Source organism: Simochromis diagramma, unplaced genomic scaffold, assembly GCF_900408965.1.
Source record: "Simochromis diagramma unplaced genomic scaffold, fSimDia1.1 OVJJ01000361.1, whole genome shotgun sequence".
In the NCBI taxonomy this organism is placed as follows: domain Eukaryota; kingdom Metazoa; phylum Chordata; class Actinopteri; order Cichliformes; family Cichlidae; genus Simochromis; species Simochromis diagramma.
This window is the reverse complement of record NW_024386860.1, coordinates 5,824,066-5,848,451: the sequence shown is the minus strand read 5'-3', so window position 1 is coordinate 5,848,451 and position 24,386 is coordinate 5,824,066. Positions and strand designations below refer to the sequence as shown.

At 40.1% G+C, this 24,386-nt stretch overlaps 2 protein-coding genes across 2 annotated transcripts; one reads left to right on the top strand and one right to left on the bottom strand.

The window, feature by feature from the left end:
• The first annotated feature begins 3,185 nt into the window (after positions 1-3,185).
• Positions 3,186-5,908, top strand: LOC120732438 (lymphocyte activation gene 3 protein-like). Its single transcript, XM_040030034.1, has 8 exons — positions 3,186-3,410; positions 3,500-3,629; positions 3,808-4,016; positions 4,201-4,455; positions 4,547-4,855; positions 4,942-5,190; positions 5,301-5,422; positions 5,537-5,908. Exons 1-8 carry the CDS (start codon positions 3,350-3,352, stop codon positions 5,630-5,632), a joined length of 1,431 nt encoding a protein of 476 aa, XP_039885968.1. The 5' UTR covers positions 3,186-3,349; the 3' UTR covers positions 5,633-5,908.
• Positions 5,909-5,922: 14 nt separating this feature from the next.
• plekhg6 (pleckstrin homology domain containing, family G (with RhoGef domain) member 6) lies at positions 5,923-24,328 on the bottom strand. Its single transcript, XM_040030021.1, has 15 exons — positions 23,802-24,328; positions 19,169-19,373; positions 18,509-18,637; positions 18,073-18,210; positions 17,568-17,663; positions 17,410-17,460; positions 16,981-17,130; positions 14,933-15,043; positions 12,821-12,970; positions 12,563-12,697; positions 11,908-12,027; positions 11,664-11,796; positions 11,452-11,567; positions 8,537-10,005; positions 5,923-6,558 (listed from the first exon to the last, which is right to left on the bottom strand). Exons 1-15 carry the CDS (start codon positions 23,819-23,821, stop codon positions 6,381-6,383), a joined length of 3,201 nt encoding a protein of 1,066 aa, XP_039885955.1. The 5' UTR covers positions 23,822-24,328; the 3' UTR covers positions 5,923-6,380.
• Positions 24,329-24,386: the final 58 nt, after the last annotated feature.

Here is a 24,386-nt window from a genome sequence, read left to right as displayed (position 1 = left end):
GTCCTGATGTTCACATTCAGCCGCCCTCCTATAAGTTCGTACAACACTGGACTTTACGGTAAAAAGGGACTGAAAAGCAGAAAATAAGACAGGTGAATTCTTGCACTGAAAAAAATCTGGGGGGAAAAAGAATACATTTTATTGCAAACCTCATAAGTGCTATTGCAAATCAGACAATCCATGCAGGCTAAGTAGCCCATTGCAAATTTCAATATCATTTAGTTTTTCTCATTTATGTAAATGAAAACGAAAAAACCCCAATATAACACAACAAATGTCATCAGCAACACAATCTACAGTCTGGTTAAAAACTAACAAACATACTGCAGGAATTCTGCATTTGTGGTATTTGGTTGGTGTGCCTAAAAAACTGGCAAAAACCACAAATTGATTGATGAGATTTGGTGCTGAGCCTGCAGCTGCAAACATTCAGGTTGTTTTTGCCTATTTTGCCTTTTTCTCTCTCTCATTCACACACGCATACGCACTCAGATGACATCAGTGACAGATGCTGATACTTTCAGTCTTACTGTTGCAAAGAGCTGAATGGAATAATTTGTCTTTTTCAAAGAAATAAGACCAGCACAGTTGATCTTTGTCTGTATTTCATTATTGGTAATGCGGCAGACACTATGTGGAAATTTAGCCCAAACAAAACATCATCAAACATTAGATTCCATTCACATTTAGCATAACCACAGAGCAATACTGTGTGCAGAGAAGGCTTACTGCTTTACTGTAAACATGCAACCTTAATTTAACTTTGACTTCAATTTAGATTAAATGTGCAAAAAAACAAAACAAAACCCAAAAACAATTTTTAAAAAAGTGTCAAAAAGTGCAGCTTTGTTTGTGTATATATGTTGAGGTAATGCTTAAAAAACATGAATCAGATATTTTTCAGCAAGCCCGAAGTGTAATTTTGGAAAAATATTTTGCCACGCACTCGGTTTTTGCATCGCAGTACAGCGTTAAGTTCCCTTACACTGTTGCTCTGAATGCCGGCGCAAATAAAATGCTGACATAAGAAAATGTAAAGAATTTCTCAGCAGAGCCGCATGTTTTATCTGCACTCTGCTTCCTGCCAGTAAACCCAGTGCAAAGATATTTCAGCATAAGCAAATACAGAATATGTGACCCTGCTATAATTCAGTCAGTTACTGAAATTAAACCGCAGAACTATCGACAATAACAGAAAACATTCATTCTCTACTAAAGGTTGTGAAATGCTGCTGTGAGTTTAGAAAATGGACAACGAGGAGAGATAATGCAGTAAAATCTTGACGCGGGAACAAACTACTCATCTGCCGTACTTGTACAGAAGGAGTCTGATTTGACTATTTTCCAAAGTAATCTCTATTAGCATATTCGTCTGCATCCCTTCAAGCTCAAAGAGCAGTAGTTTCCATGTGAGGGGTGTTTTCCTTCAGGGTAACTTCATCACATATTCAGATACGGTGGAGATGAATAAACGGCAGCTGAGGGAAAGACCACCTCACAGCACTGAGTAACACGCTGAGAGGTGCCCCCTGCTCTCTCAGGGTGTTTTTCAAACCAAAGCCTCAAGATCAAATAAACAAAACAGTGATTTCAATTTGAAGGCCGACAAAGGAAGTTCAGTGTGGATGAGATGAAAGGATTACAATATCAGTCACACAAAAGTCACATGGCTCTCACCAAGGAAAATGTCTTACCAAGATGAAGAAAAACAGCCCTGAGGTTTCACCCACATGTTCTCAGGTATATCTGGGTAACTGTCTTAGTTTCTCTTTCTTTCTATGCATGCACGCATCTATCTATCTATCTATCTATCTATCTATCTATCTATCTATCTATCTATCTATCTATCTATCTATCTATCTATCTATCTATCTATCTATCTATCTATCTATCTATCTATCTATCTATCTACCTACCTACCTACCTACCTACCTACCTATCTATCTATCTATCTATCTAGCCTGTACTTTAATACAGTGTATTTGATGTTAATAAAAGGAGATTCAGGTAGCTTCACACACAGGTGGATTGATGCCTGGTGATATTTTCTTTGTTTAATGTGAGCCTAGCCTGTATTCTGTATTGTCTGTTGTCATGTACTGACGTGGTGAATAATGAATAATTAAACAGAAAATGTGTAATTATTTAACTATACAGCAGAGTGAAAAACAACACATAGAAATAGTTCTAAAGGTAAAACGAACAGATAGTATATATTTATTATACTGACATTTTACTGACACCACACCCGCGGCAGCAATTCTTTGTGTGGTACATCTAAATGTATTTACACACGATATCAAACAGAACAAAAATATAAACCACACTTTGTCAAAGCAAGCCCTGTTTAGCAGCATCACTTGTCAGGTGGCTGAAGTATTCAGTGAGGCAGGCAGACATTCCCTTTACCGTCTCACCTCTACGTTATCTTAATGATCTCCTACAAGTGTCTAACTCCTCTGACAAGATTCAGGGGAAGAGCTGTAATCGGTGTATTTCCTCTAACCTGACAGTATTCCCTGTGAGCATTTCATCTTGATATTGAATGGAATATGCTAAAACGGTACGTGTTTGTCTGGCAGTGTAGGCCCGTTTCTACTGAGCTGAGAGCGACTAAAAAATGAGAATGGAGGGAATGATTCACTTTCATGAATATCCTTCACAAGAAGATACCATAAATGTCCTCATTCTCAAACTGGAGATGATGATGATCATGATGATGATCATGAGTAGTGGAGCTAACTAGTGGTTGTAAACAAAACTAACTGGCAGTGACGAGATCATGACAAGTAGTTTGGTGTTGCAGTTTTGCCATCTCGGTTTCAAAACAGCAACTCGAGCTTCCGTGAATGATGCTGAAGATATTCTAAACACTTGCTGTGGAGTAAATGTTGTATATACACATTATTGTTTATTTGTCCCCAAACTTTGTGTAACATAAGTGACTTTTAGAGGTATAAATACAGAATATCTTACTGTCCATGGTTTCATACTGTATGTTTTCTTGTGTATTCGTTGGTTTAGAAATTCAATAATCGAACATACTTTTACAGAGTGATTGACGCAAAAGAAACAGGAAATACATTAGAGAGAATCCGTGGGAGGAAGTGGGGCTCCCTGTTTACATCTCTGTCTTATAGTTTCCAGGCTGACAAAGAAAGACCGCAAGAACGCTTGGCGTGTAGCTGAAGTCACATGATCAGCAGAGGAACTACCAGACGCCCTGCCTTCGGTACCTTCCCACGGGCTGATATATAAACCTCTTCAACCCACATCGCAAAAACATACCAGAAAAGGCAGCGCTTGAAGAGAAAGGCAGAGTTTAAGAGTTTGTGGATACAAAACCAAAATGAACAAAACAAACTTGTTGGATTTTTTTATCTTTGGGATGGTTTCCATTCTTATAACAGGTAACTGTGTGATCAACTCAAAAGCAAATCTGCGCTAAAATGCAATTTTTAAAAAATTTGAAGTTAATTTCATGTTTTTCTTCACACAGGCTCCAGATGTGAGGCGATATACAGTGAAGTATTTGCTGCAGAAGGCTCGGATGTTGTACTACCCTGTAAATACCCTGCAATACTGATCAGCAGTCCACCTGCGATTGTCTGGAGTCATAAGGAGAAAGGGTAAGATGAAACTTCTCCTTTTTTTTTTACATTTTTGCTATTCTCTTTCACTTTTCATATGCAGATTAATCAGCTTTAACCCCTTAAACAACAACAAACTCCTTCCTCATTCACTAATAAAAGACTTGTATCTATTTGTTGATGACTCTGGATTGTTGTGATTCCCTTTCATGTACAGCACTATTTGGAGGAAGGAACGGAGCGGTCTGGAATACCGCGGCTCTCGATGGTCCCAACGTGTGCAGTGCCCCCACCTCCAGCTTGATAGTGGCACATTCAGCATTCAGATAAACAACGTGACAGAGGACGATGTTGGACTTTATTCCTGTAAAGTGGACCTTAAAAACCAAGTGATTGAAAAGCAGGTCATGCTCAGACTTATTAAAGGTAAGAAGCACTAATTGAGCACACCTACACTCACTAATTACAAAAGACCACAGAGCTTTTAACCATATAAAAAAGTAATATTTATTTGTGATATAAAAGTGTAACCAATAAAATAAATATTAAACATCTGTAGTATGTAGTATTTACTGTAAATTGACAGAAATCTCACTCTCTTCATTTACAGTGTCCTTTTCTCCACCGGCTCCCGTCTCTGGGAGCAACACTCAACTGTCTTGTGCTTTGAAACCTTGGCGTCATGGCGTCTCTGTGGAGTGGATGTTAAACAACAATCCATATTTCCCTCAGGCTAAAACCGGCTTGCACGGCGACAAAGTTTCAAAGGTTTTAAGAGTCACCGAGAAAGAGAGCGGAACCTGGACCTGCGTCGTGACGTACAAAGGAGAAAAGGGCCAAGCTTCAGCAGCTCTGGATGTGAAAGGTGAAATATTAAGCTGGACAACTGATTTATGAAGCTGTTGGATAAAGTATTTTGTGCTCTTAACAATTTTCTTTCTTTCTTTCCTGCACAGGAATCATCCAACCACCCAAAGATAACGCCAAGGTTTACGCTACTGTGGGGTCTCCGGTCACTCTCCCCTGTGTGTTTTCCTCTGGTTTAAGAACTTTGAGCGCAGGCTGGGAGAAAATCAATCCTGTGTCTCCATCCACCCGCGATCTCCAACTGCTTTCTTTGGCTTCGTCCTCACCTGATCGGCTCCGCTGGGATAGGTCTATCCGTATTAATGAGGTCACATATGAGGACGAAGGAAAGTACAGATGTAGTGGGAATGTGGGACAGCAAAGGCTGACTCGGACTTTGCAGCTCGTTGTTGCTAAAAGTAAGTTTCTGATCTTTCAGTTTGAGGGAAAATTCAATGCACTTGTATTTTTGATATAAAATCATTTCTCTTGTTTCTTTTCTCAGTCGTCCGCTTAAAGCAAAAATACTCAACGACGCTGACCTGCCAGCTGAGCGATGCAAGCGAGGTCACCGAATACGAGTGGGCTCATGTGACCTACGATGAAAATGGCACCGCGATTGTTGGGTCCATCCAGAAGGGGAAGGATATAATCATTACCGACGGGTCAGAGGAGAGCTGGGGCGAATGGACATGTAGTTTCTATGGGCAAGATGGCCTTTTGGGGAATGTGACATACAATACTCATCTGATGAGTAAGTTCTCGTTTTTGGTGTTTTTCTACTTCTGCTGTGCTAAAAAAATAAATATTAACTATAAAGAACATTAAAACCTTTTTTTAAATGTTTATTTTATATTTTTGCAGGTGGTCTGAGCGGACAGAAATCCTCAAGCGCATCAAATAACACCGCCACAGTGGTCGGCCTCAGCTTTCTCCTCATTGTTCTGCTCCTCATTGTGGCTCAGATGTACAAGAACCGCCAAAGGGTAAAAATAACAAAATTTGTAATTTGAAAAATCGCATAGAATAAATATGAAAGCGTTTACAGATTATATCTGTAGGGATTACCTCAAATAACGCTGTACATCTCTTCCCCACAGAGGAAAAGGATCTTTCAGTATCCCGCCCTGGAGACCATTGTTCATACCATCTCCAACGAGCGGGAGGAGAGAGAAAGGAACCGGGAGAAAATCTAAGGACACATAAAATTCGAGGCTTCGCTGGAAGAATTTCAGAGCACTAAATTGAAGCAAAATCTCTTGCCGCCTGCAATATGTTGAGAGACTCTTGTTTACACAGATTTTGTAAATATTTTCAGAGCAGATACTGTAGCAATGCTGTTTCATTCGAACAAAAATGAAATGCACTATATCCTGTGTTTCAGCTGTGCATGTTTTAAACTGTTGTATGTGTGACGATTTACATTTGCTTTTAAATGACAAACTGAGAACAAACTGCTTGACAAATAAAGAGCATTTAACAGAAATACATCGATTTTTGTTTATTACACGTATGCACAGTCGAATTATTGTTGGTCAGTGGCAGAGAACTATTGGTGCTCATATAAATAAAATACACAGCAACTTAGAAAACAAGTTTCAGTATTTACATCAAACACTAGCTCTATAAACCAAACACTGACTACATTTATCGCTATTTTACATTCACTTCAGAATAATTAATGGTCCAAAATTCAGACAGTGAGGACCGATGTGCTACAAATAAAATATTTGTGCAAAGAAGTATCTTTTGTAAATCTCCTTTCCCTCCTTAGGTTGCTTCAACTTTTTATAAAAAGTCTACCATCCTTGTCAATTCATCGCTCTGAAATTAAGATTCACAGACTATATTTTTAGCCAACCCACTGCGACTGACCTCAGCTAGCTGGCTGGCAGTTTAGTGCTGAAACCACTCTGTGGCTACAGCTGCAATGCCGCTTCCGCGCTACACCTGGCTGCACTCGCCATCTTCTTGCTCCGACAGTTCGCTGATACCACACAAGGCCAAAGATTGGTTGATTTCCTCCAGAAAACCATTTGTCGCAGGTCGTAAATGATCATTAACTTCTTCGTCATCAAAGCACCAGCCGGGCCAATCCACATTTACACCTTCTGCAAACACACTGAAAGGGGGAAACAGAAGGTCAAAGGTCATCATTCTTTCAACATTTACCGGGTCACAATCAGGTGACCTCTTAAAGAGCTTTTAGTCTACCTCAAGTTGGATGATGCATTTTTAATAAGCACATATATATAAAGCAATGTGCTTTCAGTGACAACATTAAAGATAAACATGCAGAATGTCCAGGTTTACCATGATGTTGCTTTTAGTACAACATATTTATTGATGCATTAAGGTGCACATCGCTCCGAGTGTAAAGCTGTGTAAACACAGGCTTAAAGTGTTAACTGAGTCTATAAAAAGATTAAAATTACATTTTATATTACTAATTTGACTCTGAAGAGTTGCAACTAATGTTACTAAACTGATGTAGAGGAGGCTATTTTAATTAACGGCGTAGTGAAGAAGAAGTTCAAAATAGTAAAAACAAAAACACAGTAAAAGTAACTCTATACTTCAGTACTCATATCTCTGTTTTCTATAGCATTTAGAATGATATATTAATACATATTATATAGATATTATATGTTACATAATACCTGTTATAATGTATAATGCATAAGCATTATGTATAATGTTATGTATAAAGATCCACAGTTTTCAATATTGTAAGAACACTAAATTAGAATAAATGTTCCAACAGTAATTGAGGAATTATACATACTTTTTACTAACCAGAAGAACAATATTTAAATTTAGAAAAAAGTAAATAAAAAATATTTTAGGAGTGCTGCTGACTCCGGCATAAAAAACGAACTTTAAAACAAGAAAAATGTTTTTTTTCTCAGTGTTTTGTGAGAAAGAAATTTGCTTCATTATTATTCATTATGTTAATCAAAAGCTAAGCGTGCTTATAGCACATTGAGGTTAGAGACAGTAAAATTTCCACTGTAACAGAACGGTCTATTTGATTCCAATCTACACCTCACTGAAAACTCATTTAAAGATTAGAAGCTTTATGGGCTTAAAGATATATTTAAAAGTGATGCGTGCTAACTCTGTCCACTATTTTAAGTCAGTGAGTTTTTTTAGTTAAATGTCTGATCTGCACTACAGCGTAAACTATTTGCTTCAACTCAGTCTGTCAGTATGTGGGGCACATGAGAGAAAGCAACCCACCCGACCCCACTGTGGTCTTTACTGTGGTAAGTGCAGTATGCAGCAGAAATCAGCAGCAATGCAAAGCATTATGAAGGTACAAATACTGTAATACCACAAGTGACTTCAAATGTCAATGGAAATTTTAATGTAACAAATCTTCTTTGAACATTATGGAAAACTGTGGCTTTTAAGGCTCAACTTGCTCTGTTTCATCTTGATAACTTAGCTATTCTGAGGAAAGCTTTTATACCCATAACGATCTAAAGATAAAATATGTAATATGTAAATCTTTTGAGTTGATATGATAGGTGCATGTTTTCTCTGATTGTTGTCTGTGTGTGACAGTAAATGTTCAGGGCTGTTGTTTTACATGTATTCCTTATGTCTTTATTCTTAGAGGATGAAAATCACTTGCCTGGCAGTAATCACTTGTTTTTAAATGTTAAGTAGTCCTGGTAGTGCTCGTTTACAGCTCTGTGTTTATTCTCGGACTCTACTAGAGTAGCTTTGCATGATTCACAGTTCAAAATAGGCCTTATTTATCTTGTAACGGGCTTTGTTCCAGCCTCAGGCTGAAATAAGCCAGCTTTCTTCTCATTAACGCCTCTAAAAAATAAAAGTTTTCTGAACAGCAGGTGGGTGGGGTGCACGCTCTTACAGTCAGTGCAGTGTGCCTGAGAAGACCATATTAGGGATATGGCCCCTCTTTGACGTCATTCGTAGGTTGAAACGAACATTTAGAGCAAAACAAAAGCCTGAGCTTTTCATTTGCGGGGATTAGATAAATGACAGAAAATGGAGGAGGATAAAAGGTCCCTTTTAAATAAAATGTGAATAAGGATGAAAACAAAGGGAACTTATCACTGCCATATACTGACCTGTTCCCCTGCTCATCTTCATCTCCATCTACCAGCTGCTCCTTCCATCCTTGACTCACGCTGAGGGCCTTGGGTCTTGCTACTTCCACTTCCTCCAAGTCTGTGTCTCTGTCTCCATCACTGCGTGACGGCGAAGATGTGGCAGAAAATGAGGGAGAAGGAGAAGGGTATCTTGACCTCAGAGTTGTTGTTTTTAAATTTCTGTCTTTTTTAAATCCTCCTCTCCCCCTGTCTCTGTCTTTCGCTCTTTCTAAAAGGCCCTCCAGTCGTGAGGAATGTTCATCGTCTGTTTGGGGTGGCGTGTGTAAGCTACTGGGGTGAAGTCTGGCTTTTCCTTTTGGTTTCATGTTGGAAACAGAAGAACTTCTGTGGGTTTTTATTTTGGGCTTTTTGTTTTCCAACTTCCTGTCAGGCAGCTCAGATTCAGAGAAGGCTTGGGGATCAGAAAAGACTCTATCATTCCAAAACGTGTCTGGGTTTGACTTCAGGGTCCCCAGTTTGAGTGTCTGCTGTGGATTAGATTGGCAGGGCATGTAGGTAGGAAGAGAGTTTCTTTTCAGCTTTGGGTTGTAGTCTGAGCCAAAATTAGAGGAAGAGTAGTTGTTTGAAGCAGCCCCAGTTTGTTCCAAACTCTGAAAAAACTCCTTAGATGTGCGAAAAGTGGCTGGATTTGTGCTGACTGGTCTCCTCCGTTGTATCCCAGGTGACTTTATATTTCTGGAGACCCACGCCTGTTGAGGTGTCTTAGTGTCTGCAAACAGACTGCCACTGGAATTTCTCCCTGCGTCCTGGTTCACGGAGAGGGAATCTGAGTCTTTTCTTGTTAATATTTCTTGTTGAGTCTGCTGTCTTAAAAACTCAGGTCCCTTCATTATTATCGGTTGATAATTAGATTGTAAAGTGTCATCTTCATTTGTTGGGTAGTCAACATCTGGGAGTTCACCTGGTAAAAAACTGTATTTTCTTACGGTGTTGTGTTTAAATGGCAGTGCAGCACTTGTGAAAGAATCCAGAGGAGGGAAAGACTGTCTCAAAGTCATGCTCTGCTCCTCTGTCATCTGAGATTCAACAATTCTGTCTTCATCCTCCCCCTGGGTTCCACTTTGATCATGTCTCACTCCCAATTCTATCCATTCATGTCCCCTGAAAGCCGGTGAACGCCTCTTGCGCCCGATTTTGTCCTCAGTGTTATTGGGCTCTGTGCACCAAAAAGGTAACTCACTTATATTAGTGGTCATCTCATCTGGAGATTGATACGGTTCTGGCTCTGCCAATCCATTTATCAAGTTAGAGATAAAAGTATCATCAGTGGATTCATCCATCGAGGTCTCCATTCCTGGCTGTGCAACAGGTTGTTCTTCTGTCTCCACATCGTCAGTCATTGCTTCTTTAACAGGGTTTTCATTTTGCTGGTTTGTCTCTGTCTCCTGTCTGTGGTGCTCTGCCTCTCTCAACTGCCTCAGTGTTTCCTAATAAACCATCCAAAGAAAAACAGTGACTCAACTGGTTCACACATAAAAACACCCATTTACCACCTACTGGTTCCACACATTTCCACCAAAAAGTTGAAAGTACTGCCGTCACGCTCTAACGAAGGAGCTACGACATGAAATTAATAAATGGCTTGCAAATGCAGCCCACAGATTCTATCTGCCATTCATTTTTACATGAAGTACCCCAAGTTCTACTAGCAATACTATGTCAATACTATGTTTTAGATGTTTTATGAAACTGGATTGAATTGTGGGCGGGTACTGAAAAGGCACCTTTGAAGATAAAAGCCTATTTTAAATTCTTAATTTCTTTTACTCGACTTTCTCAAGATAAAATTTAACCAGGATCTGCAGTTTGGGACAAATCTCCCCGTTTGGGGCAGTACAAAAAAATCAGGCAGTCTTGTAAAGTCTTTCGCAGGACTTAAAATAAATTTTTTTTTATCAAAAAACAAATGCTAGATAGACCAAATATGACAAGTTGTGCAACAAAAATGAAAATATCCGTGGATATATCAGTGAAAATATCACATCAACACAAGCCAAATTCAGGAGGTTCAGGATCGGACTCTAATCATAACTGAAAAAAAAATAATTTTGTTATATATATGCATATTTTTAATTTTTGGAGCCAACTTTGCAGATAGTCTGATAACTCAGATTTAGTTCAAAATATATTGGAAGGCATTAAAAACACAACAATGTGCTGCACAGTCACTTCACATGCCGGCCTCTTTCCACTGCTCTACATACCACTGACATAGACTGGCTATCAACAAGAACATCCGCTTAAGCTGAGACAAAACATAACTCAAGTGCACAATGATACATTTCCACTGAGAAGATGGAAAATTATGCAAAGCAGGACAGTAAAAAGTAGGCATGCATTCTTGCAGCTTTCTGTTCTAACAGGTGACGACAAAGTAACTTTTATCCAACCTTCCATTTATCCTCAGTGTACAGCAGCTGAGCTGTTCTGGTCCCCTCCCCAATTGGACCAGTAGTGACATGTTTAGTTTTCCTTAAACAGCTGGCTGCCTGAGTAGTGTCCAAAAATGATATGGGTTTCTCTGCTAACAAGGCCAGGGATGGAGTTGCTCTCACTTCTGGAAATCTGGCAGAATTAAATATTTTTCTGGAGGAATTTAAAAAAAGATTCCAAAACATGACTAGCCAGAGTCATGACTGAAAATAGGTCACTGAGCTTGTGTCTTATTTATATCAGTGTTAAAATAGCAACACTGTAACACTGAATGACTGCAATAAGAAGATGCTTTTAAAGTTCTGTCAACTATGTGGGGTCTGAACCAAAACCTGACACTGTCATTCTCATAGCAAAGGGTATGGTGCTCTTACAGATAAAGTTTAAGCCAGACTACAAAGATTTCAAAATTTCTAATATTTTATTTTATTTTCTGTTACCTTCGCTTGGTGGATGGTGGACACCCATATGGAGCAATTCTCTGAGGTGCTGGCGACAAGTATGACGACATTCATAGCGCTCTGAAGCTCACCTACCTCCACAAGGAGAAATGAATCTGAGAGAAGCAGACAGACAGTTAGATTGTTCTTTTTATAATAATTAAGCTACATCCAAGTGTCTCGACTCTAGTCTAAAAGAAAGTGCTACACACAGCCATCTTTCAGTGGTATGCAGTACATCCTGTCGAGGGCCAGAGGAGGTCGAACCACCTTCAGCCGCTCTGTTTTCTTCTGGACTTTGGTGAGTAGAAGCACATCTGAGAAAAGCAGAGCCACCAACTCCAGCTACATCATACCAAGAAAAGGGGAAAAAATTAATAAATACAAAGTAATTTGTAGTAGTTTTGAGGAACGCAAATTAAAATCATAATAATTAAGTGCACAGTTTTTGCTCACTTTACTGTCTTTCCTGCCTCGAACCTTCAAGCTCTCCTCACGCAGCAGCTTGCGTACAACTTCAGAACCTACACCTTTGATGGGGCACGTTAGGTCAAACTTGCAGACTTCTCGGACATGCTGTCAATGAAATCAACCTCATGTAAATATCAGAAGCATTTCAAAAGAATAGAGGTAATATCTTTTTGAGTTTCCTGTTCACTACATTACACGCACTAGTGATTATAAACTCAACACTGACCTGCTGCATCTCACCAATATGTAACCCACTCTTGTGTGAATCCCACCATTTAGAAAACCACAACAATAAACTCAGTGCCCACAGAACTTAGTCATTACAGCACTTTGTAATGTGCTTTACATCCACAAAACAAAGTAAACACAGATGTGACATCTAAGCTCTCACATCTTTGAATTAAACTTTTTCTCTTCTCCAGATTTCAAGCCACACAAACATCAATGCACTTTTTATGTATAATGCACTGTGTAGACTTTATTGCAGTAAAACAAAAGTACACTTTCAACACAGAATGTCCTCTGGGCTTAAGAATGAAGTAAGTCTGTTTATTTTTTGTTGAAAGGTCAATCCATAAGCTACAAAATAACTCCAAAGAACAGAAAAAAGTGACAAAATGATGACAAAGATGTGTTTTACCCTGTCGATTTCCTCATTTAGTCCATCCACCTCATACCCATCCAACCTCTGAGCAGAGATGTTGAGTGCGTGTTGCTCATCTTTTAGTCGCAGGTAGTCATTGATACCTTCCAAAAAATTATTTACACTGAACAACTGTACAGGGGAACAGACAAAGGAGGCCAGTGTGATGCAATGACTCACATATTGCATCTATAAAGGGAAAAACATTCTGTGGTGAATTTAAAAGGATTTTATTTAAAGGTATCTAATCCTCACCATGCCTCTGAGTGTGTACTCCACATGAGGGTCCTGAGTGCGTTTGAGCACAGCTTTGAGCAGCAGGGGATACTTTGTGATCCTCTGATGGGGTTTGGCCTGCATGTCTCCAAGACGCATCCGATCGCCCTGAGGATGATTCTCTACCCACTGGAGAGGACAAAAAAACACAAGAATATAAACTCAACTTGATGCTTTCAAACTAAAACTGATAGCCTGACAACCAAGTTTCTTAAAACTATCCAGATAAGTTCAAGACTCATTGGAATAATGCACAATTTGTGTAGTTTTGCCTCTGTACAGCACAACAGCGGATGTTACGTGACTAAACAGCAGGCATTCAACTTCAATTCAATGGGTTCAAGAAAAAAATTTAATTATTCAGCAATTTAGAAAAACTTTCTTTACGCATCTAGACAAAGTGACAAACAGTTTCATGGTCTGTTGTTATTTCTTGACAATGAAGCAGTCATAATATCTGCAAGTGATTCAAAGTTCCCAGTAATTTTGAATACGAGGCCCAAAGAGATGTCAGGGAAAGTGAAATAGATGTCACACAAGACATTGTGACAGAATTATTTCCACGTTTAAGACAAACAAGACCAACAACAACACAGCAACTAATCAGGTCATAAACATTGTCAAGGAGGTGGGTGCATCATTATCAACATCTACAATCAACAGACGCCTCCATGAGTGCAAATATAGCACGTTTACAACAATGCGCAAACCACTGGGTATGCTCAAGAGCAGGAAGGACAAATTAGATTTTTCCATAAAACTACATATGCTACATATATCAGACTTATCCGAATGCTACAAAACCGATCGGGCAGGGCTTCACAGTGCAAATGGATAGTGACCTGAAGCAAACTGGAAAAGCAGTCCAAGAGTTTCTCAAGGCAAAGACACGACACGTTCTGCAATGGTCAAGTCAGTCACATCAAACAGAGCAGCTTTTCAGTTACTGAAGATAAAACGGAAGGCGGAAAAAAGAAAACCACAAACAGCAGCAACTGAATTTTGCTTCACCGAAGGCCTGGCAGAGCATCTCAGGGAAACAGCATTTAATGATGTCCATGGCTTCTACACTTTGTTAAACCCTTTGAATTACAGCAAGTCCTGCTGTACCACCACGAGTAACCGATGGAAGGAGCAGATTCAAAGAAAGTCAATTCAATCACATATTGATCGTTTGATTAAAAACCCACTGTGGTGATGTGGAGAGACAGAATTGGAAAAAAAAACCTGTCTTTATCTAACGAATGCACTAATTATATATTTGAACGCAGCTAAAATCATCGACTTCACAGTGATTAAACAAGAAGGTGAAGACAATTCACAGAAGTCTCTGATTTCTCTATAATTTTATTAATGAACTGCCAGAAGACTCTGTGACTGATATCAGAACCACCTCTAAAACCTTCTGAATGAAACTATAACTGGAAAAAGAAAAAAAACCTTAAATGAGTTATTTTTGTTTTAACAGCCACACCCTCATTGCCCAGTAAGCGCCAGTTCTTGGTAAAGGAAGGCTTTAACTGTTAAACACAAGGTAGCACTAGCTGACTCTGCTGGAAATATCTACAAATATAGAACTGGTTTTAGTTTAAATATGATTATGTTCATCTAAAGGTACTTTCTGACTCGTCACAGCGATGTTTGTGATGATTCTGAGTTTTTCGACACCAGACGTGACCATCCCCACAAGGATTTCGCTTCTTCTCTCAGGGACAAAGTGAGGATCGTTTGCCTGTTAGCCAAATATGTAAGAGGTGTTGTAGGTCACACTCTTCTTGCAGCCTCTTTTCCCATAAATCTTCTGCACAAATCTTTGTGAACTAGATATCTTTCACACCGCTGTTAAGGCTGAATCATTTGGAGAAGACGTTGGTGCCCGTCAGGAAGCAGCTCTAAGAAGTCGCCCACAAGCTTATGAAAACATTAGAAACCACAAAACACAACCAATAGCAACTGAACTTTTAGTCAGTCATTAAAATGAATTACATTGAAATAATAACTGGGTTAGTGTGGGAGAGCAATTCTTTGATCTTCAGATGTATAGAATGCATGCACAGGCTGTATATGGATGTTACTGCTGCTTCACTGTACCTGGACGTAAGTGGAGAAATGTAGGTTGTTCTCCATCTGCCTGCGCGAGAATTCAAGATTGTCTTCCTCCTTCAGGCAGTATTCATGATAGGAAGAGAAGCGTTTATGAAACTGGGGAAAAAAAGAAAAGGATAAGTCCCCATAAAGTCACATCAGTATGTTTATCATTATTATTAACGATGCAGAGGTTAGCGCTAGCTTTAACGCCGCCATCTAGTTAAATATGCCTTTTTAACCCTTGGATACTTCACTTTGCTCCATTATGACGCACATGAAGAGCTTCAAATTTCCCTGTTGCAGGAACAGTTACGCCCATAGTTTGTTGGACAAAGACACCATTTCTTTGCAGTTTTGCCTCTGTACACCACCGCAGTGAATTATTACTCAAATAATAAACATGTGATTGAAGTGCAGACTTGGATACTTGGTTTAGTTTTATCTACAGTAACTGTAAAAGCTGCTGTTTCAGGTTGAGACCTGGTGACTGACTTGACCATTTCAGAATATCCCATTTCTTTGCATTGATAAACCCTCGGGTTGCTTTTTTTTAGTCCTCATCCTTTTGCAGTCTGATCAGTTTTACAACACATGGATGAATGCTGAGTACTGTTTAATCTGGCTACCTTGTTCTTCAGCATACCCAGCGGTTTGCACCTTGCTGTAAACCCTCTTCATTTAAATTCATCAAGGCGTCACTTGATTGTAGACGGTGACACGGAGTACACCTACCTCCCCACAAGTGTTATTGACTCGGTTAGATGTTGTGAAGTTGTTTTTTCTTAACCATGGAAGTAATTCACTAATAATAATTACAGTAATAATATAAAAATGAGCATTATAAGATAATAACCTTGTCATCATCACTTTAGTTATCTTCCTCGGTCTTTCTTTTGGTTGAGCTGAGCTGGTTCACATAGTCTTTATTTTTAAGACTGTACCTTCTTTACTTATTGGTTTATTTATCTGTCTTGGTTTTCTTTTCTTTTTCAGTCCAGTGATGACCTCCCTCACTTGCATCGACACCTCTTTGACTTTCGATGCTTTCTGGAGCAGTCTAATTTGTCCTTCCTGTTCTTGCGCATAACCAGCGGTTTGCATCTGGTTATAAATCTGTTTATTGTTCAAGAAGGCGTAGATCTTTATAATGATATCCCCCCTCACCCACTTCACTTACCCCCCCACCCACTTCACAAACTCCCCACCCTCATACTATGTTCTTGACTCGGTTAGTTGTTGTCTTAACTGTGGAAATAATTCTGTCATCATGCACTTTGCCATTTTCTTCTGTGGTCTTTCCGGTCTACTGTTTGTACTGTCTCTCTGATAAGTTTGTGTGGAGTTTTCAGCCGAATGACAGCCTCCCTCACTTGCACTGTCAACTTTGGGCCTTATATTTAAAATTACTTTGAAAAGCTTTAAAACAAAAACCCAGCACTTCAAAAATTGTGTCTGGTTCATTTGCCATGAAAGAACAAGCCAACAGGTATCAGCTGGCCATAAAACTGTCCATCAGTCAGGTGTGCATTTTTACAAGTTTGTAAAAATGGAGGACTTTGTATACAAATGTCTGTAATGCCCCAAAGAGTTTATGCAAGGTTTTTGCAAAACCCATAAATTAAAGCTCAGAGTCTGCTCTTCAATTGCATCTTAACTGCTTCATTTAAAATCCACTGTGATGGTGTACAGAGGCAAAACCACAAAAACTGTGTCTTTGTCCTAAAACAATATGCACATAAATTTACACAAGTAGGCCTAGAAAAATGGCAGAATATATAAACATATCCCAAGTGTTTCCACCTGCAGGACTACTTTTATGTATTACTTCATTGTACGTGAGTAAATGTACTCATATGTCATACATCTGGTGGATGTTTTGTTCCAAAACAACGTGCAGAAAAGCAAACTCATGTGGAAACAAAACCTATACCCACATAGAGGTGAAGCATGATGTAAGAGGTGCAAATGAAGGGGGGGGGACTCTATAACTGACCGGTAATATAAACTGTCTGCACGTACAGTATCATTCAGACTGGGGGGGGGGAACTTACCTGGAGGCATCCAGGGTCTAACCTCATGGGGTCAAAGGGCTTGCCTGTTTTTCGCGCTTCCTGTAACATCGGATAAACCACCTCCTGCCAGAACTGCTGATGTTCTTCGAGGATGGAGGGGAGGTTGGAGAAAAGCTGCTCGGGGGTCACCTTTTAAAACAGGAAGTGCGACAAAAATAAAAACATGTGTTTGACTCCCCTGCTTTGCTATATTTTCCGACTTCTCAGTGGAAATGTGTTGTTGTGCTACATGTTCCACTTGCACTCGAGTTGTATTTTGCCTCATCTTAAGCGGATGTTCTCGTTGTTAATCAATCTATGTCAGTGGTAAGCAGAACAGCGGAAAAAAGGTCCTGCAGGTGAAGTGACTGTGCAGCAAACTGTTGTGTTTTTAGTATTTAAATGATAATGCATGCTTTGCACACTGACCTCCTGGAGAAATCCTTTTTGGTGCAATTGGACAAGAGCCGCAATAACCAACTGTGGGAGGCAGACACAGCTTTGTTATACATCCTGTTGAAACTCCCTTTCTCCGCTCTGAAACTTTAATGTAACTGACTGTAAGCAGCTAGAGAGTGACATCTTACGTCTTTTATAATAAGCAGCTTGTTGATGAAGGTGAGTTCAGTATAGACAAACTCCCACAGCGCCTCCTGCTGGTGTCTCTGCATTTTTGACATTGTCTGAAAAGAGGAAGCAGAAGAAAAGTCAGGGTCATCAGAAAGAATGTCAAATGTGCATATTGTGTAATGATTATTGCCATCAACGAGTCCCACAGCCAGAATAAGGCCAACAGAGTATCAGTTCCTCTATTACTGTTTGCCACCCCCACAGCCAACAGTTCACACGGGACACAAGCTCAATTGTTCCTGCCAGAAAAATGTGCTTTTATTTCCTAAAAAGGCAGTGCATAAGAAGCATGTACAATGGCATGGTTTACTGAAATAAACAATTTGTGGACCTCATTTAGACCACATGAGAATAAACTACAGAATGTCAGGCCTTGGCCAATGAATTGATCTGTTTTGTTCTTTTAATTTGATTTGTTGGCAGTAAGAAAAAGAAATATATATATAACGATAGGGCCCGTACTGAATGAGACTGCACTATATCTGTCCAGCTCGTCTCCAGCGTGGTTCCCTGACTTTCCTCGTTCCATCTCCACCTGAGATCCTCTGACAGAGAGAAGGCCTCCAGGACTTGCTTCAACCCATCCAGTTGACTTCGCTCCTGGGAAGTTGTCATAAACCATGAGAATAAATAAATAACAAAGAAGAAGAAAATAATCAGGCAGGGAAATGAGGGGAAAATATGACGCTCTACTGAATCAGTCCTTCCTTAATAGAAATAGATGTTAGTTTTGGCCACAGGTTACATCTAAAAGTATGACAGTGGAACAGAATGAACTGCACTGCTGCTGTGAATTTGGGCATTTGAGTGGGTGTTTGAGTGGGCGGTTGCCTTTACAGCAAGTCTGTATCTGTTCCTTAGAAAACCAGCATGTAGTTTTATGAGCACAGCACAATACCTCAGACGCTTTGTCAGACACTCCCTGGCTGAACAGGACTTGTTTGAGTGCAGTTCTGGGTTTGGCTCCTGCAGAAGTTCCTTTACTCAGAGTTCCAAAGTCATTCACGACCTTTTGCTTCGTTCGCCTCTGGAAGCACAAAAATGCAGCGGGACATGTGAGCATGTATGCACAAGAGAGGATTGCAATGAAAATAAATGAACTGAAACAGTGTAACACACCTAGAACTGAATCTAAACTTAATGCACGGTACTTCGGTACAGAAGAAGTATTTTACAAGTCAAGGTTTTTAACATCTTAGTGAAAGTACAGGGATTTTTATCAATAAAACATTTAAATAGTCAAAGTAAGAGTGCTTCAAGTGCCAATTTATAATTTTCATAATGACATATTTTTAATATTTAAGTTGCATAAAGTGTTGATCTCTATAAAAATCAGTATAATGTATGAAAAATACTTCAACTAGTTTTAAATACTAAGTTGTCCAGAATAAGTCAATAAGCTGCAAAACAAAAAAGGAATAATGGGTTTCAGCCTATAAACATATACAAGAAAATTACCTTAATTAAAGTACTCAATTAAATCTACTTAATTTAACCCCCACTGGTGCCAGAACAGTAGGCTTGCCCCATCCTTACAATTCTGTCCCACTCCACTTGCCTGATAGCCGATTGTGCTGTACTTGTATTTGTCTGCTGCCCTCTTGTGGTGGATGTTTAGGTCTGCAGCTTTCCCGTCAACGACATCAGGCTCTCTGGTTTCCGTCTCCCTCTGCCTCTCTCCATCCACAGTCTGCAGCACCGTTTCTTCCATTGGTGATTCACTCCCCCCTCCGTTGTTTACATGCTGTGCGTTTGGGATAAGGCTAAAGAGGAGCACACAGAGTTACTCAGTGCCATTATAAAGTGTGTGATGACTTCTTCAAAAAAGAAAACAGTCCTTTCACAGGACTTTTATTAGGACTTTTTTTTAAATCCAATGAGTAAATGCACATCAGACTCACAACCTAGATATAATGATAAACTGAATTATCATTAAACTCAGTGGCAAGCTCCAGATCATTCATGGCAAATCCCACTTTAAAAATACTTTTCAGGATTCCCACCAGTGACACAGTTTGAGTGTAAGCAATCAGTCCAAATGAACAGCTAACAGTCCAACATATAAATGCACAGCAAAAGGTACGCCATTTAGAGCCTTGTTTCATTTTAAATAGTCTTAAAAAAAATACGTAAAATTAAGAAAACTCAATACATGTCAGAACTTATAATTGTGTTCATTTATTTAAAGATTTGATTTAACTTAAACAATTTAAGTTGATTTAAGTGTCGTTCTGGTCTGCTACTCGCCGCCCTCGCAGGAACCCTGATCGGGCTGTCAACCATCAATCTCTAGCCCACCTGCCCAGGGCGCCCACCGCGATTAGCAAAAAAGAAAATACTCCACTCAACTTCGGTCTTCTAAACATTCGTTCATTGACAAGTAAGGGACCTCTCATCCAAGACCTCCTATCTGACCGTAAGTCTGACTTTTTCTGCTTAACTGAAACCTGGCAACAACCTGATGACTTTTCTCAGCTAAACGAATCTACTCCTCTGGGGTTTGTTTACTTTTCTAAACCCCGCTGCTCAGGTCGTGGGGGTGGTCTCGCGATCTTTTTTCACCAGCACTTGAAAGTCCTGCCAGTTAATGTTGATACCTTTAGTTCTCTAGAGGTCCTTGCATGTGAGCTGACTGGACCCATTCCCACCATCATAGCTACTGTATACCTCCCCCCCCCCAAACCTAACCCTGTCTTCCTCAGGGACTTTGCTAATCTACTAACCCATCTTTCATCTCTCTTCCCAAATGTGATCTTGGTGGGAGATTTCAACGTTCACGTGGACAATAATGACCTTCTGGTCACTAGAGACTTTTCCTCCTGTCTCGAAGGCTCTGAATTTAAACAATTTATCAACTTTCCCACTCACTCTAAAGGACACACCCTGGACTTGGTCTGCTGTTCTGGTCTTACTCCCTCGAATCTTTCTGCTACTGAAATCCCCATAACTGACCACTTCCTCCTTTCATTTAACCTCACTCTCTGCTGCTCTTCTACCAAGCCAACCCGTCTCATCTCGTTCCGCAACATCAAGAACATTGATATGGACATTCTCACTACCAGTTTGGACAATGTTCAGATTCCGGCCTTCTATTCTACTCCTGATGATTTGTTGTTATATTATAATAATTGTCTACGCACTGTCCTTGATTCTCTGGCTCCTGTAAAAACCCACTCTGTTTCCTTCGCTCGCTCTGCTCCCTGGTTTACCTCTGACCTCCGAGCTCTGAAGGCCAAAGCTCGGCAGCTAGAGCGTAAATATAAGAAATCTGGTTTAACTGTTGATTCAGAAATCTATAAATATCACGTACTTCAGTATAAAGACTCCATCAGCAAGGCCAAACGAAACTTCTACTCTGGTATTATCAGTTCTTATGAGGGTAATGCAAGGACTCTGTTTTCAGTTCTCAACAAACTAATTCAACCCCCCAACGCTTTACCACCGCACTTCTATTCCTCTGAAACCTGCAACTCCTTGATGCTGTTCTGGACTACGAAAATCAATAACATCCACCAGCAACTCAGATCAAATGTTGTGTCTACGCCCTCTCCAGAACCTTTTCTCCTTTTTGAGCCATTTTCCACTTTTCATCTTCCTGATTTATCTGATATTTCCGAGTTCATATGTAAATCAAAGCCTGCCACATGTCACCTTGACCCCATGCCCACGGGGCTTGTGAAATCCTGCCTCTCTTCTTTACTCCCACTCATCTCTGCTATCATTCACTCTTCTCTCACCACCGGTATCGTTCCCTCCTTATTCAAGACTGCTCCAGTCACTCCTATACTGAAAAAACCTTCTTTAGATCCTAACAACTTTAACAACCTCCATCCGATTTCCAATCTACCCTTCATTTCTAAGATACTCGAAAAAGTGGTTGCAGCTCAACTTCATTTACACCTGGTTAATAATAATATCTATGAGAGATTTCAATCTGGTTTTCGCTCATGTCACAGTACAGAAACTGCTTTACTTAAAGTCACTAACGATCCTCTAATCGGAGCTGACTCTGGTCTTCTCACCATTCTCATCCTTTTAGATCTGAGCTCAGCCTTCGACACCATTTCTCACTCTGTACTTCTAAGCAGACTCTCCTCTCTTGGCATCTCTGACACACCCCTCGCCTGGTTTCAATCATATCTCCTCAACCGTTCCCAGTTTATTCAACTAAGATCATCCCGCTCTCGTCTATTCCCCGTCACCTCTGGTGTACCTCAAGGCTCAGTTTTAGGCCCTCTTCTCTTCATAATATACATCCTCCCTCTAGGTACCATTTTCCGCAAATTTGATCTTCAGTTTCACTGTTTTGCTGATGACACCCAGCTATTTCTCTCTTGCAAACCTGATTCCTCCCTCCCACCTTCCTCCCTTTCAGAATGTCTATCCGAGTTAAAATCCTGGTTTGCCTCTAATTTTCTAAAGCTCAATGAGGATAAAACTGAGATCCTCCTTATTGGCACCAAATCCAACCTTTTGAAGGCAAACCATTTCTCACTCACCATCGATAACTCCACAGTTTTCCCTTCTCCTCAGGTTAAGAGCCTTGGTGTCATCCTAGACAGTTCACTTTCCTATAAATCTCACATCAATAATCTCACCCGTTCTGCCTACTTCCATCTACGTAACATTAACAGATTGCTTCCTTCTCTTTCCACCCAGTCTACGTCCATTCTTGTACATAGTCTTGTTACCTCCCGTATTGACTACTGCAATTCTCTTCTGCATGATCTCCCCCAAAAATCCCTCCATAAGCTTCAACTGGTTCAGAACTCTGCTGCTCGCATTACTACCAGAACCCCCTCCTACCAGCACATCACCCCTGTTCTTCAGGAACTTCACTGGCTGCCTGTGAAATTCCGGATAATATTCAAACTTCTTCTGCTCACCTTCAAGGCCATTCATAACCTCGCTCCTCCTTACCTTTCTGACCTGTTAACCACTACCTGTTCTGCCCGTTCACTTCGATCTTCTTCTTCTATCCAGCTTGCTGTACCTACCATGGGAAGCAGAGCTTTCAGCTGCTCTGCTCCCAGGCTGTGGAACTCTCTGCCCCCAGAAATAAGAAATATTGGTTCTCTCCCCCAGTTTAAATCCCAACTCAAAACTCATCTGTTCAAATCTGCATATTCACTGTGAATCCACTGTTTATTAATTTTATCTTGTGCTTTTGTTTTATTGTTCTTATTCTACCATTGTTTTACTAAGTGTTTTATCCTATTGTAAAGTGTCCTTGGGTGACTTGAAAGGCGCTCATAAATAAAAATGTATTATTATTATTATTAAGAGACATGGCAGATTTAATGACAAACGTATTTACTTCCAATAAAAAAGATTAAATAAGCAGGACAGTCACAAAAAGACCAGATGACAAAACCAGGCAAATACACGTGAGCTCCTGTCTGAATTGAGTGATGCTCTAATACTGACCCACATTCTGACTTTAAAGGACCAGAGTGACACGGCGAATACCAGCAGTGAGCCGTCTGAACAGACTGCTGATCGCACTGATTAAAACAGGACACCAGCAGTTTTTAATGACTCCAGGTCTCGTTACACAGCTGTGCAGGTCAGGGTGTCACACCTGGACTTATCTGTCATTATTTCTACCTTGTAACATTTCCTGCAGTAGCTTAAGCCCCCCCACTCCCCACTGCACCATTTACATCTGTAGCCTGCGGTGTCATTGTTACACTGGCAGGATTAAAGCTTCAGGTGTGTTTTACATTAACACTTTTACCAGGATTCCTACTCTCATTTGGACAGTCTGAGAAAGTATCGTAAAAGCAAAGATTCTCACACGAGCAAACAGATTCGGTACACCGCACGCATCTGCTGTCACTCTACTGTCAAACATCAGCGCACTGACTCAGGTGCTTTCATCACCATGTCATACTTGTTTACAATCACTGCCTATATCCTACTGTAACTCAGTGATTAGTGAATTATAATTATATCGGAATTACAGCACTGGATCTTCTTTAAAACATGATGATTAGTCAATAAAGACAAGCCTGTTGGTAATTTTATAACTTCAGCAAGCCAACAAATCAAATCAGAGTCCATGAATCTACACATGAGCTCTGACGTGTCAGGGCCTTGCTGTGGTCAACACATAAAACAAACTGTTCCTTCAAAGCAGTGTCTACCCTTTAACCAACAGCTGTTTTAACAGATAAAATCATAAAGTTTACCTGAACTTGGCTGAATCCATTTTGTTTCACAGAGTCATCTTTGGTTTCTGTTAGCTTTCTCCACCTCCTTTCTTTCTAGCTTGCTTGTCCCTCCCTCCCTACTCTTTTCATCTGCACCCCTTCCTTCTGCAACTGGCCTGACAGGAACGACTGGATTCTGCAGTCAACAAATCAGCGCTGAGGGTTGGTTAATGTGTCGTAGTTAAGGTGCTTAGTGAAGCGGAGGTGGTGCCTTGCTTCTTTGAAGGTGATCTGTTTTGTCGTTTCTTGTCAATGAGGATTATTGATCACCCCGAACAACCAGGAAAGTTTAAAAACAGCAGCAGAGTGTGTGTGTGTTCGTTCAGCTATTCATTATATGAGAAACCAATAAGGGATACAGAGACGAGATTCAGTGTTTTATATCGCATGCACATGGAGTTATGGGGAAGAAGTCTACGCAAATGAAAGTAGCTAAGGAAATAGAATTTTTATAAAACTATCAGGTTAGGTTAAAGCAAAACGTCCTTCCATTTAAAGCCACAGAAAGAAAGATAACATTTCGTGTTAATGATTAAAGCCCCGTTGGAATGCAGACTGGCAGCG